General features: G+C 46.2%; 1 protein-coding gene across 3 annotated transcripts in view; it reads left to right on the top strand.

Annotated features, from left to right (window-relative positions):
- The window catches only part of MED22 (mediator complex subunit 22), a 30131-nt gene extending 15220 nt beyond the window's left edge, over nt 1-14911 (top strand). Inside the window, exons 4-5 of one of the 3 annotated variants that reach the window (XM_068248995.1) lie at nt 5255-5463; nt 12823-14911. In XM_068248995.1, coding sequence (XP_068105096.1) covers nt 5255-5463; nt 12823-13003 — 390 coding nt within the window. In that variant the 3' untranslated portion in view covers nt 13004-14911. Of the gene's footprint in view, nt 1-5254; nt 6014-12816 lie in introns of those variants that run through there. The other 2 variants (XM_068248994.1, XM_068248996.1) reach the window with 2 other exon arrangements.
- The last annotated feature ends 1206 nt before the right edge of the window (nt 14912-16117 follow it).

Below are 16117 nucleotides of genomic sequence, written 5' to 3'. Positions count from 1 at the left end.
TTTTGGACAAACATTAATAGTAGCGGTTTGGAGTACTGTTTCCTCCTTTTTCAGCCCACTTCTGTTCACTTTTTAACCATTTGATAAATAGGTTGCTAAGTAACTTTAGCCCAGATTTTTTCCCCTTTGTATGTACTAATCCCCTTTTTCCCTCTTTGAAGGTACCTCCTCTTTATATGAACTGAATTTCTAATTCCTGTATATATAAACTGAAATCGTATCTTTCCATGCAACTTTGGTTCTATGCCACCAATGATCCGCATATAATGCGGATGTTTGCGTCTATCCATCAGTTTCCTCTCCCTTTTGCTGCATTGTATACCTGTTTTAAGACGTTTACATGGCGCATTGTGAATGCGTACTAAATGCTGTTTTTATCTCTTTGTTGTTGCAGGTCTTCAAACGGCGTGCCTGGTTGTCTAGGCTACGCTCTGCAGTCTCCGCACTGATACCGGCAGCCAATTAGAAAGTGGAGGAAGTGAGATATGCGGGTCACGTGACTTTAGTCACGTGACGCTTGGGGAAATCCCATTGCACGCTCCCAAGCAAGGGGGCGTGCCTCCTCCAGCGGGCGGACTGACCGGCTCGGGGCGGCGCTTCACTCTGGCGCGCGCTCGGCAGTGCGGGAAACCTGCAGCGTTTGGTAAGACTTGATGCTAATGTATTTCTCTATATATATCGTGTTTTTTATGCCATACTTTGTATCTTCTGCCTCTGAAGAAGCAGGTTTATCCTGTGAAACAGCTGTAAGGCTTAGAATTGTTGTATGTATCTATGAAGGTGCTGGGAGTTTATTAAAGGTGACTTGCAAATCCATCTGGTGCCCGGAGAATCTTACTTGTTTTTGCTTAGGAATTTTACAGGACGACTGAAGTGAGAAGGATATGTAGACTACTATATTTATTCCCTTTAGACTAAAACTAGTCCTTGGTAAGAGTACTTGTAAAAGGTACAAACCGGAACAAAGTACATCTATCAGGCCCTAGGCAATGTAAGTGTGGGTACATGTAAGAATAATGTGCAGGTACTCTGCAGGGGAATGAGGAGATTGTAAACAGACAACACCTCTGTGTTCAATGTGCACAGCATTCTCAGTGGATTCCCTGCAGCTCTGTGGAGAGTGCATATGTAGAGTATAGTACTACTGTGTAACAAAGTAAACCTGAGACAGATGAAATTAAAGTTTTATACATACCTGGGGCTTCCTCCAGCCGCCTTCAGGATAATCAGTCCCTCGTTGTCCTCCTCCGCCACCTGGATCTTCTGCTATGAGTCCAGGTACTTAAGCCAGTCGGGCGTAGTGCGCATGCACACACTCCGCCGCCGGGAGCGTACTACACCTGTGCAGCACTATTGCGCAGGTGCAGAATGTTCCTGGCTGTGGGAGCGGCATGCGGCCGGACAGCGCTGACTGGCTGAATTACCAGGACTCATAGCAGAAGATCCGGGTGGTGGAGGACAGCGAGGGACTGATAAGCCTGAAGGGGGCTGGAGGAAGCCCCAGGTATGTATAAAACTTTAATTTTCATCCGTCTCAGTTACCCTTTAATTTGTAGTCACCAAACCAAATTTTAACAACCTATCAAATTATTTGATTTCATCAGCAAAGGGAGTGCATACATTTGCATAAATCAGCATCAATGCAGAATTATTTCCATCTCGTTGACCATCTCTATTAGTGACACAGCTACACATTAGGCTTTATTCTTACAGCATAGATGTTATTTAGTATATATAAGAGATTCCTGTGTACACATCATATATACAGTCACAATCAGATGTGTATATCTGACCTTAAAAATACGGGGACTGCTTTATTGAAGCAGCACAAGTAACTAATTTTGATTGGTTTATTTCATTTTTGTGGACTAAGCACAGCTATTACTGTGTATATACTGTATATATACATTATTTTTAATGACTATTATCTGAGAAATAGAACATTTTATCATATTTTCTATTTTAATTACAGTTACAAATTCATTAGGAGTCGGAGTCGGTGCATTTTTTCCCGACTCCGACTCCAGGCACCCAAAATTGCCCGACTCCACGACTCCGACTCCACGACTCCGACTCCACAGCCCTGAAGTCCACCACGCAATATATTGCAATAGTCCAATCGAGATATAATAAGAGCATGTACTAACATTTTGGTTGTGTCATGGGAGAGAAAAGGTCGGATACGTGCTATGTTTTTCAGTTGGAAATGGCAGGAGCTGGTTAGGGAGTTAATGTGAGGAGTAAATGAGAGAGAAGAATCAAATATTACCCCCAAGCACCGTGCATTAGGAACTGATGTTATAGACGTGTTGTTAACATTTATTGTAATATCAGGCAAAGGGGTGGACAGGGATGGTGGAAAGACTATTAGTTCAGTTTTATTCATATTAAGTTTTAAGAAGCGAGAGGACATGAAAGAGGAGATAGCGGACAGGCAGTCGGGAACCCGTGTGAGGAGGGAGTTAAGGTCTGGGGCCGATAGGTACAGTTGTGTATAGTCTGCATATAGGTGGTATTGGAAACCAAATGAGCTGATTAAGTTACCAAGACCGTGCATGTAGATGGAGAAGAGGAGGGGACCGAGGACAGAGCCTTGAGGTACCCCTACAGACAGAGGATGTGAAGAGGAGGCCTGATCTGAATAAGAAACAGTGAAAGACCTTCCAGAGAGGTAGGAAGATATCCAGGAGAGAGAGGGGTCCTTTATTCCTATAGATGAAAGGATCTGTAGGAGTAGAGTGTGGTCGACAGTGTCGAATGCTGATGACAGATCTAGAAGGATGAGTATGGAATAATAGCCTTTGGATTTAGCTGTGAAGAGATCATTTGCTACTTTGGTGAGGGCTGTTTCTGTGGAGTGGTTTGGCCGGAAGCCAGATTGGAACTGATCAATCAAGGAATTTGCAGATAAATACTGACTTAGTTCAGCATGAATGTGGCGTTCAAGTAATTTAGATGCAAATGGAAGAAGTGACACTGGGCGGTAGTTAGCAAGTTCGGTGGGGTCTAGAGATGGTTTTTTAAGTAGTGGTGTTACAACAGCCCTCTTGAGTGAGGATGGCAGGCGGTTTCTCTAATGTTATATATATATATGGTAAAATACATGAGGGTGCCTCATCTCTGGTTCACTTTAAAGGACATCCGAGACCCCCCCCCCCCAAACAAAACCCCAATATTACATGTAGTGCATTTGTTATAAATATCATCCTTTTGTAGGCTGTGTCCTCCGTTCGTGAAATTCCCCCCCCCCCCTTTCTCCATTATGAGACCAGTTACTTGGCCCGCCACGACCTTTGAACCGGATGTAATGACTCCTGCGTGGGGGGGGGGGGGGGAATGGAGATATTGTGCATGCGTAAGTAGGCCAAGTCAAGGCTAATAACAGAACCATTTGCAGCTGATTGGAGTGTGACGGAGGAGAATGAACGGTGCGGTTATAATCCGCATTTATGCACAAACATGTCATGAGCCTCCATTTACACATGCCTATTCACCTCTGGTATCCTTTAAAGCTTAAAGGATAGAGGTATATGGAGGCTTCCATTTTGATTTCCTTGTAAGCAATACCAGTTTCCTGGCTGTCCTGCTGATCCTCTGCCTCTAATACTTTTATCCATAGACCCTGAACAAGTGTGCAGGAGATCAGGTGTTTCTGACCTTGTCAGATCTGACAAGTTTAGCTGCATGCTTGTTTCTGGTGTGATTCAGACACTACTGCAGCCAAAAAGACCAGCGGGGCTGCCAGGCAACTAGTATTGTTTAAAAGGAAATCAATATGGCAGTATCCATATCCGTCTCATTTCATTTGTCCTTTAAGAGGACCTTTAATTTGGGACGTTTTCTTCTATCGAGGCTCCCCTCATCCTTCTCCGTCCCACGGTGACCCGAACGGAGGTCTTTTAAATATTTACCTTTCCGGCAGTTTGCCTGCGCAGTAGAGCGGATGTGAACGAGATTGGCTATTTCTACTTGACCCCGAGCAGAGAGCCGCCACTGCGCCTGCGCTGGAGCCGGGGAAGGTAAATATACTCTGTCTCCAGCGCTGCCACCGTGAGACGGAGGAGGACGGGGGAAGCCTCGATAGGATCCAGAGGCTTCCCCCTCCTGAGGTAAGTACCCTCCAGAGGACCTTTTTGAAGTTACAGAGCCTCTTTAACCACTTGACCCTATCTGGACGGATATATCCGTCCAGATAGACTGTGCTGCTCCTGCAGCGTGGTGCGCGCTCCCGCTGCCTGCCGCTAGCCCCCCGATCAGTGAATGGGAATATAATTCCCATTCACCGATCTAAGCCCCCGGAGAAATACCGACTCTTTCTAAGCAGAGAGCGCGGTATTTCTGCCCGGAAAAAAAATGTACAGCCTCCTAATAGTTCCTGGCAGTTTGATCGTACGCTCCAGGAACTTTTTTCACTGTGGCCATCTTGTGGCCAAATAGTAAACTGCACCCAAATACATTTTTTAAATAAAGAATTACATTACATTACATCTAAAAAAATAGCTGTTTACCTCCCAAACTAAAATCACCCACATACATTTTTTTAATAAAAAAATAAATAAAAAAATTACAATTAAAAAAAAAAAAAAACTACATAAATAGTTACCTAAGGGTCTAAACTTTTTAAATATACATGTTAAGAGAGCATCTTATTCATTTTTCTTTTTAATTATAAGCTTGTAAATAGTGATGAACGCAAATTGAAAAAATGCACCTTTATTTCTAAATAAAATATCGGTGCCATAAATTGTGATAAGGCATAATAAGCGGGACAAATATGCAAATAAAATACATGGGTTTTAATTACGGTAGCATGTATTAAACTACAATGGCCAAAAACTGAGAAATAATGATTTTTTTCCATTTCTTTCTTAATCTTCCTGTTAAAATGGATTTAGAAAAAAATAATTCTTAGCAAAATGTACCACCTAAAGAAAGCCTAATTAGTGGCGGAAAAAACAAGATATAGATCAATTAATTTTGATTAGTAGCTATATAGTTATTGGCGAATGAATGGGAGGTGAACGTTGCTCGAATGCATGAGATTTTCCACGCTGTAGGCTGAAGTGGTTAAACATTATGCTTGTGCACCACTGTTGTTCATAGATCTTTTTCCTGTCAAAGCTCCAGTTGGAGTTCCGTGTCTTTCGTACTGTTTGACTGCTGGCCTATCCCGCTCTGCTGCGTTCCTCATTCCTGTCCCATGACATGCTGGTGCCGGCAGAGACTTACCTCCGTGCTGCGGTGTGTGTTGCAGGTCCGAGCCGGCGAGTCCCTCATGAGGTTGGTGTCCGACCTAAAGCAATACCTCATCCTCAACGACTTTCCCTCGGTGAACGAGGCCATCAATCAGCGCAACCAGCAGCTGCGCAGCCTGCAGGACGAGTGCGACAAAAAACTCATTTCCCTGCGGGACGAGATCGCCATCGACCTCTACGAGCTGGAAGAGGAATATTACTCGTCCAGGTATAAATAGGGCCTTGAGAGTGGCGCGCCCTGGTCATCCATCTTGGACTGCGTAGTTTATACTGGTGGCTGGAGTGACGGGAGATCTTGTGCCTTATTGGGGTGGGGGGATTGCTGGTTTCAGGCATGGGTTATAGACCAACAAGCGAACCCTCTAGAGATGCAGTCCAGTCTCCTGCTTGACCTGTAGGTTGCAAGTCCACCAAGATCATTATTTTGTCTAATGGTGGTAGAAAGTCACTTTACAGACTAGTATGGGAAGGAGACTTTTTTTATCTTGACATCCCGGTGCTGTTACTCTATTGATGATGTTGATTATGAATGTGTCTATTCTTCAGCAATGTATAGGAGGGATATCTAATGATCAGAACCATATTCAGAGCTCTTAGAATGCTCGCTGAAAAAAAAATGTCTACTTTTCACCTAGTTCTGATGTTGTTGTGCCTCAAGATTTCTAACAAATTATATAATTATCTATATATAAATATAAAATCAGTTTATAGTATAACAGAATTAATATAAATATGAATAAAGCTATTTCTGTATCGACCTCCCTGACGTGCTTCCTAACCTATCTCTTACACTGGCCGCAGACGTATTGGCCCCACTAAGGAGTAGGCGTAGCCAATGGGATGCTGACAAGTCCAGCCTGCGTAAAAAAATCTCCGAGGCCCTGTAATGACATATAGTAGAATGCTGTAAATTATTCAGGATACCCACTTTTACAGTAATTTTACTGGTTTCAGCATCAGAAACCTTCCCTATATTTACCGTAATTTTCGGCATTTAAGACGCACTTTTTCTTCACCCAAAAATGGGGAGAAAAAGTCCATGCGTCGTATGTGCCGAATACAGGGAGTCCCTGACTTATGAACACCTGCCAATACGAACTGCCCGTGATGTTGGAGTCTCCCTGCACTGTCCGCTCCTCCGTTTGTCCTGCTCTTCCCACAGGATAGACTGTGGCCTCACAATGTCTCGGTGTACACTGGTAACACGTAGGATAGACGGTGGCCTCACAATGTCTCGGGTACACTGGTAACACGTAGGATAGACGGTGGCCTCACAATGTCTCGGGTACACTGGTAACACGTAGGATAGACGGTGGCCTCACAATGTCTCGGGTACACTGGTAACACGTAGGATAGACGGTGGCCTCACAATGTCTCGGGTACACTGGTAACACGTAGGATAGACGGTGGCCTCACAATGTCTCGGGTACACTGGTAACACGTAGGATAGACGGTGGCCTCACAATGTCTCGGGTACACTGGTAACACGTAGGATAGACGGTGGCCTCACAATGTCTCGGGTACACTGGTAACACGTAGGATAGACGGTGGCCTCACAATGTCTCGGGTACACTGGTAACACGTAGGATAGACGGTGGCCTCACAATGTCTCGGGTACACTGGTAACACGTAGGATAGACGGTGGCCTCACAATGTCTCGGGTACACTGGTAACACGGAAGATAGATGGTGGCCTCACAATGTCTCGGGTACACTGGTAACACGTAGGATAGACTGTGGCCTTACAATGTCTCGGGTACACTGGTGACACGTAGGATAGACTGTGGCCTCACAATGTCTCGGTGTACACTGGTAACACGTAGGATAGACGGTGGCCTCACAATGTTTCGGGTACAGTGGTAACACGTAGGATAGACGGTGGCCTCACAATGTCTCGGGTATACTGGTAACACGTAGGATAGACTGTGGCCTCACAATGTTTCGGGTACACTGGTAACACGTAGGATACACTGTGGCCTCACAATGTTTCGGGTACACTGGTAACACGTAGGATAGACGGTGGCCTCACAATGTTTCGGGTACACTGGTAACACGTAGGATAGACTGTGGCCTCACAATGTTTCGGGTACACTGGTAACACGTAGGATAGACTGTGGCCTCACAATGTTTCGGTGTACACTGGTAACACGTAGGATAGACTGTGGCCTCACAATGTCTTGATGCACACTGGTAACACGGAAGATAGATGGTGGCCTCACAATGTCTCGGGTACACTGGTAACACGTAGGATAGACTGTGGCCTCACAATGTCTTGATGCACACTGGTAACACGGAAGATAGATGGTGGCCTCACAATATCTCGGGTACACTGGTAACACGTAGGATAGACGGTGGCCTCACAATGTCTCGGGTACACTGGTAACACGTAGGATAGACGGTGGCCTCACAATGTCTCGGGTACACTGGTAACACGTAGGATAGACGGTGGCCTCACAATGTCTCGGGTACACTGGTGACACGTAGGATAGACTGTGGCCTCACAATGTCTCGGTTTACACTGGTAACACGTAGGATAGACTGTGGCCTCACAATGTCTTGGTGTACAGTGGTAACACGTAGAATAGACGGTGGCCTCACAATGTCTCGGGTATACTGGTAACACGTAGGATAGACTGTGGCCTCACAATGTTTCGGGTACACTGGTAACACGTAGGATAGACGGTGGCCTCACAATGTCTCGGGTACACTGGTGACACGTAGGATAGACGGTGGCCTCACAATGTTTCGGGTACACTGGTAACACGTAGGATAGACTGTGGCCTCACAATGTCTCGGGTACACTGGTAACACGTAGGATAGACTGTGGCCTCACAATGTCTCGGTGTACACTGGTAACACGTAGGATAGACGGTGGCCTCACAATGTCTCGGGTACACTGGTGACACGTAGGATAGACGGTGGCCTCACAATGTTTCGGGTACACTGGTAACACGTAGGATAGACTGTGGCCTCACAATGTCTCGGGTACACTGGTAACACGTAGGATAGACGGTGGCCTCACAATGTCTTGATGCACACTGGTAACACGTAGGATAGACTGGCCTCACAATGTTTCGGGTACACTGGTAACATGTAGGATAGACGGTGGCCTCACAATGTCTCGGGTACACTGGTAACACGTAGGATAGACGGTGGCCTCACAATGTCTCGGGTACACTGGTAACACGTAGGATAGACTGTGGCCTCACAATGTTTCGGTGTACACTGGTAACACGGAAGATAGATGGTGGCCTCACAATGTCTCGGGTACACTGGTAACACGTAGGATAGACGGTGGCCTCACAATGTCTCGGGTACACTGGTAACACGTAGGATAGACGGTGGCCTCACAATGTCTCGGGTACACTGGTGACACGTAGGATAGACTGTGGCCTCACAATGTCTCGGTTTACACTGGTAACACGTAGGATAGACTGTGGCCTCACAATGTCTTGGTGTACAGTGGTAACACGTAGGATAGACGGTGGCCTCACAATGTCTCGGGTATACTGGTAACACGTAGGATAGACTGTGGCCTCACAATGTTTCGGGTACACTGGTAACACGTAGGATAGACTGTGGCCTAACAATGTTTCGGGTACACTGGTAACACGTAGGATAGACGGTGGCCTCACAATGTTTCGGTGTACACTGGTAACACATAGGATAGATGGTGGCCTCATAATGTCTCGTTGTACACTGGTAACACGTAGGATAGACGGTGGCCTCACAATGTCTCGGTGTACACTGGTAACATGTAGGATAGACTGTGGCCTCACAATGTCTCGGGTACACTGGTAACATGTAGGATAGACTGTGGCCTCATAATGTCTCGTTGTACACTGGTAACACGTAGGATAGACGGTGGCCTCACAATGTCTCGGTGTACACTGGTAACACGTAAGATAGACGGTGGCCTCACAATGTCTCGGTGTACACTGGTAACACGTAAGATAGACGGTGGCCTCCCAATGTCTCAGGTACACTGGTAACACGTAGGATAGACTGTGGCCTCACAATGTCTCGGTGTACACTGGTAACACGGAAGATAGATGGTGGCCTCACAATGTCTCGGGTACACTGGTAAAACGTAGGATAGACGGTGGCCTCACAATGTCTCGGGTATACTGGTAACACGTAGGATAGACTGTGGCCTCACAATGTTTCGGGTACACTGGTAACACGTAGGATAGACTGTGGCCTAACAATGTTTCGGGTACACTGGTAACACGTAGGATAGACGGTGGCCTCACAATGTCTCAGGTATACTGGTAACACGTAGGATAGACTGTGGCCTCACAATGTCTCGGGTACACTGGTAACACGTAGGATAGACTGTGGCCTCACAATGTCTCGGGTACACTGGTAACACGTAGGATAGACTGTGGCCTCACAATGTTTCGGGTACACTGGTAACACGTAGGATAGACTGTGGCCTCACAATGTTTCGGGTACACTGGTAACACGTAGGATAGACGGTGGCCTCACAATGTCTCAGGTATACTGGTAACACGTAGGATAGACTGTGGCCTCACAATGTCTCGGGTACACTGGTAACACGTAGGATAGACTGTGGCCTCACAATGTCTCGGTGTACACTGGTAACACGTAGGATAGACGGTGGCCTCACAATGTCTCGGGTACACTGGTAACATGTAGGATAGACGGTGGCCTCACAATGTCTGGGGTACACTGGTAACACGTAGGATAGACGGTAGCCTCACAATGTCTCGGGTACACTGGTGACACGTAGGATAGACGGTGGCCTCACAATTTCTCGGTGTACACTGGTAACACGTAGGATAGACGGTGGCCTCACAATGTCTCAGGTACACTGGTAACACATAGGATAGACAGTGGCCTCACAATGTCTCGGGTACACTGGTAACACGTAGGATAGACGGTGGCCTCACAATGTCTCGGTGTACACTGGTAACACGTAGGATAGACTGTGGCCTCACAATGTCTTGGTGTACAATGGTAACACGTAGGGATAGACGGTGGCCTCACAATGTCTGGGGTACACTGGTAACACGTAGGATAGACTGTGGCCTCACAATGTCTCGGTGTACACTGGTAACACGGAAGATAGATGGTGGCCTCACAATGTCTCGGGTACACTGGTAACACGTAAGATAGACTGTGGCCTCACAATGTTTTGGTGGGTACACTGGTAATATGTAGGATAGACGGTGCCCTCACAATGTTTTGGGTACACTGGTAATACGTAGGATAGACGGTGGCCTCCCAATGTCTCAGGTACACTGGTAACACGTAGGATAGACTGTGGCCTCACAATGTCTCGGTGTACACTGGTAACACGTAGGATAGACAGTGGCCTCACAATGTCTCGGGTACACTGGTGACACGTAGGATAGACTGTGGCCTCACAATGTCTTGGTGTACACTGGTAACACGTAGGATAGACTGTGGCCTCACAATGTTTTGGTGGGTACACTGGTAATATGTAGGATAGACGGTGCCCTCACAATGTTTTGGGTACACTGGTAATACATAGGATAGATGGTGGCCTCATAATGTCTCGGTGTACACTGGTAATACGTAGGATAGACGGTGGCCTCACAATGTCTCGGTGTACACTGGTAATACGTAGGATAGACGGTGGCCTCCCAATGTCTCAGGTACACTGGTAACACGTAGGATAGACTGTGGCCTCACAATGTCTCGGTGTACACTGGTAACACGTAGGATAGACTGTGGCCTCACAATGTCTCGGTGTACACTGGTAACACGTAGGATAGATGGTGGCCTCACAATGTCTCGGGTACACTGGTAACACTTAGGATAGACTGTGGCCTCACAATGTCTCGGTGTACACTGGTAACGTGTAGGATAGACGGTGGCCTCACAATGTCTTGGTGTACACTGGTAACACGTAGGATAGACGTGGCCTCCCAATATCTCGGTGTATACTGATAACACGGAAGATAGATGGTGGCCTCACAATGTCTCGGGTACACTGGTAACACGTAGGATAGACGGTGGCCTCACAATGTCTCGGGTACACTGGTAACACGTATGATAGACGGTGGCCTCACAATGTCTTGGTGTACACTGGTAACACGTAGGATAGACGTGGCCTCCCAATATCTCGGTGTATACTGATAACACGGAAGATAGATGGTGGCCTCACAATGTCTCGGGTACACTGGTGACACGTAGGATAGACTGTGGCCTCACAATGTCTTGGTGTACACTGGTAACACGTAGGAGAGACTGTGGCCTCACAATGTTTTGGTACACTGGTAACACGTAGGATAGACGGTGGCCTCCCAATGTCTCAGGTACACTGGTAACACGTAGGATAGACGGTGGCCTCACAATGTTTTGGGTACACTGGTAATACGTAGGATAGACTGTGGCCTCACAATGTCTCGGGTACACTGGTAACACGTAGGATAGACTGTGGCCTCACAATGTCTCGGTTTACACTGGTAACACGTAGGATAGACTGTGGCCTCACAATGTCTTGGTGTACAGTGGTAACACGTAGGATAGACGGTGGCCTCACAATGTCTCGGGTACACTGGTAACACGTAGGATAGACGGTGGCCTCACAATGTCTCGGTGTACACTGGTAACACGTAAGATAGACGGTGGCCTCACAATGTCTCGGTGTACACTGGTAACACGTAAGATAGACGGTGGCCTCCCAATGTCTCAGGTACACTGGTAACACGTAGGATAGACTGTGGCCTCACAATGTCTCGGTGTACACTGGTAACACGGAAGATAGATGGTGGCCTCACAATGTCTCGGGTACACTGGTAACACGTAGGATAGACGGTGGCCTCACAATGTCTCGGGTATACTGGTAACACGTAGGATAGACAGTGGCCTTACAACGTCTCGGGTACACTGGTAACATGTAGGATAGACGGTGGCCTCACAATGTCTTGGTGTACACTGGTAACACGTAGGATAGACGTGGCCTCCCAATATCTCGGTGTGCACTGGTAACACGTAGGATAGACGGTGGCCTCACAATGTCTCGGGTACACTGGTAACACGTAGGATAGACGGTGGCCTCACAATGTCTTGATGCACACTGGTAACACGTAGGATAGACGGTGGCCTCACAATGTCTCGGGTACACTGGTAACACGTAGGATAGACAGTGGCCTCACAATGTCTCGGGTACACTGGTAACACGTAGGATAGACAGTGGCCTCACAATGTCTCGGGTACACTGGTAACACGTAGGATAGACGGTGGCCTCACAATGTCTTCCCATGTTGACACTTAGAAATATTGGTTCTACATGCAGTGTAAGTTTGTGGTCCACTTTCAAATAAATGGTAACATTTGTTTTCTGATCTAGTAGATTTATATGTTTACAGTGTGCTGTATAGATGACCCCCGATTAGGTCACAGTCCAACTGCTCTATTAGCTGCGATGTATGAAATGACAATATAGAAGAGGCAGGTCCTCTTTTTGTTGTTGTTTTCTTAACCCTTTACTTCTGTCTTACTTTTCTCTCCACCTCTTGTCTCGCTGCCGCCGGACTCTCTGCTTTACCTGTTGGCCTTTGTGTTGTAAGCTACAGTGTGTGTGAGCCGAATGATCTGCCCCTGTGCGAAGTGTACTGGGACCGCGACAGCCTGGACTCCTCCCCTCTGGATTTCTCCTCCTCCTTGGCGTCGTCAGAGAGCATTCCAAGTGGCGGCCAAGTCCACGCCTCTCCCCACCTGAATGGACACAGTGGAAGCATGGCGGATCACAGCTGAGGGTTATCAGAGGCTACTTCCACACATAGACATAGACTGATCTGTTCTACACCTAGGTAACTGGTACAATTATGCTGCAACCCACCGGGGTCTGTTACATCCTAACATTCAGTCAGAGCCTGTAACATTATAGCGGCCATGCAGGGCCTGTTACTCCATAACTACCAGCCACGGCCTTGTAACCCTATGGTAACCTGTCAAGGACTCTTTTTAACTAATCAGTGTTACGTAACACATAACAACCAGTCAGAGCCTGTGCAGTCTAATTGGGGCCTGTTACCTTAACTCTATTATCTAGGTGTGTAACCCATAACAACCAGTCAGGGCCTGTACCGTTGAGGACCTTCTAGCAACTTGCCATGGACTTCATTATCCACTCAATGGCTGTAAATCCATAACAACCAACTACAGCCAGTGCTGTCCAGTCATGGCCTGTAACCCATATTAGCCTGACAGGACCTCTATTATCCAGTCAAGGCCTATAACCAGGGCCTTTATTATCCAATGAAGGTCAGTCATGATAAGCCAGCTGTCTCCCTTTACTACGCCTTCTGTCTCCAGTATTTCTGCTGTAAATATTTGCTTATTCAAAGGGAACATCAGGCAACCGCTTAACCCCTTCTGACGCCTCATGTTGGTCTAGGTGGTGATGCTTGGCACAAATGGATTTGCCCTGGCTGGTAAAGTAAACAGCAAGAAGTTCTCAGCCGACTCATTCCGTTAGGTACTCTTTAATGCGTTAGTTAGTTCAGAAGGACAGTGGAGGCTGCATATACTGTAGTTAAAGTCACTTGACTATTTGCAGAAGTTCAGTTACTTTGCTGCAGAAGGGAAGCATTTTCTTAGTTGACAAAGTACAGAGTGTAGGTGTCATCGCTGTGTGAATAGCAGCTCCTCCTCTTACCAAGTACGGTACTCGTGAGATGTATGAGGTACCGTTTTAGGTCACCTGTTTTTTTATTTAATTGTTTTTTTTGAGTCTTTTATGTCTTTTGTTCAGCTTAATAAATGGTTGCAGAACTTAAACAAGCTCATCATCATCCAGCCTGACACCATACCCCACAACTCCTCCCTCCCCCCCTGTATTTATGTCCGTCTTACAGTCAAGATGATGGTTTCTTTACAGGTTGCTTTGCATTTTAAATGCATCAGTAAATAAAATCCATGTTATTTACATCCAGGGTCCTAAACTAATTAAGACCCAACAGAAACGCACCCCGTCCAATCACAGTGGCACAACGATTGTTCAAAATGGTTTGTCTGCTCTCAAGCCATCCGGTTTCGCTCTCTCGGTGGGCGAAACTAGTCGAGTTGAGTGCGGGCATATCATTTTGAACAATCATTGTACCATCATGGACGGAAGGCACTTATTTCGGTTGGGTTCTGTTTTGATGGGAGTAAAATTGATGTTTTTATTTACTGAAGCTTTTAAAACCAATAAACGTTTTAGAAGCGGCTATTGCCGTTGATGTGCCCCTCTGTACTTTTCTATTTTACACTGCGTTGAAGTGCGTGGCAGTAATGGAAGAGAACACGGGCATTAACTGTTATCTACTATATGGACAAGAGTTTACCAGTGCCACAGATTTACACAGAATCACAGAATTCATTTGACCTGCTGTGGGAACAAATCCTCTGGTGGCAGCCCAACACTGGCGTTTATCTAGCAGTCGTTCTTGGATTTCACTACGGAGTGGTAAGGTTCGGAGGCGCCCTTGTCTTATTTTCAACTGTGTTGGTGGGTACTAGATGGTCTCTGGGGCGGGGTGGGGGCCACAGCTCCTTAGCTACGCCACTGGAGGAAGAGAAGGTTAGTAGTTAGGGGCCTCCATAGCTCTGGGCTCTCCTGAGATCGCACCCTCTAGTTACACCCCTAAAAGTTGGGGCTTTCTGGTGGGAGTCTTTAGCTCGGTTAGGTACAGTACTAGAAGTTTTCAGTACTGGTACTTTAGCTCGGTTAGGTACAGTGCTAGAAGTTTTCAGTACTGGTACTTTAGCTCGGTTAGGTACAGTACTAGAACTTTTTATTACTGGTACTTTAGCTCGGTTAGGTACAGTACTAGAACTTTTCAATACCCGTACTTTAGCTCGGTTAGGTACAGTACTAGAACTTTTCAGTACCGGTACTTTAGCTCGGTTAGGTACAGTACTAGAGCTTTTCAGTACAGGTACTTTAGCTCGGTTAGGTACAGTACTAGAACTTTTCAGTACCCGTACTTTAGCTTGGTTAGGTACAGTACTAGAACTTTTCAGTACTGGTACTTTAGCTCGGTTAGGTACAGTACTAGAACTTTTCAGTACTGGTACTTTAGCTCGGTTAGGTACAGTACTAGAACTTTTCAGTACTGGTACTTTAGCTCGGTTAGGTACAGTACTAGAACTTTTCAGTACTGGTACTTTAGCTCGGTTAGGTACAGTACTAGAACTTTTCAGTACTGGTACTTTAGCTCGGTTAGGTACAGTACTAGAACTTTTCAGTACTGGTACTTTAGCTCGGTTAGGTACAGTACTAAAACTTTTCAGTACCGGTACTTTAGCTCGGTTAGGTACAGTACTAGAACTTTTCAATACCCGTACTTTAGCTCGGTTAGGTACAGTACTAGAACTTTTCAGTACTGGTACTTTAGCTCGGTTAGGTACAGTACTAGAGCTTTTCAGTACAGGTACTTTAGCTCGGTTAGGTACAGTACTAGAACTTTTCAGTACCCGTACTTTAGCTTGGTTAGGTACAGTACTAGAACTTTTCAGTACTGGTACTTTAGCTCGGTTAGGTACAGTACTAGAACTTTTCAGTACCGGTACTTTAGCTTGGTTAGGTACAGTACTAGAACTTTTCAATACCTGTACTTTAGCTCGGTTAGGTACAGTACTAGAACGTTTCAGTACCGTTACTTTAGCTCGGTTAGGTACAGTACTAGAACGTTTCAGTACAGGTACTTTAGCTCGGTTAGGTACAGTACTAGAACGTTTCAGTACTGGTTCTTTAGCTCAGTTAGGTACAGTACTAGAACTTTTCAGTACCGGTACTTTGGCTTGGTTAGGTACAGTACTAGAACTCAGCAGCCCCTCTGATGTTTTCTAGAATCCAGGGAAACATTCCAATTGGAACTTGGC

Source organism: Hyperolius riggenbachi, chromosome 8 (genome assembly GCF_040937935.1).
Source record: "Hyperolius riggenbachi isolate aHypRig1 chromosome 8, aHypRig1.pri, whole genome shotgun sequence".
NCBI classification, from domain to species: Eukaryota; Metazoa; Chordata; class Amphibia; order Anura; family Hyperoliidae; genus Hyperolius; species Hyperolius riggenbachi.
This window is presented reverse-complemented; position numbering and strand designations above follow the sequence as displayed.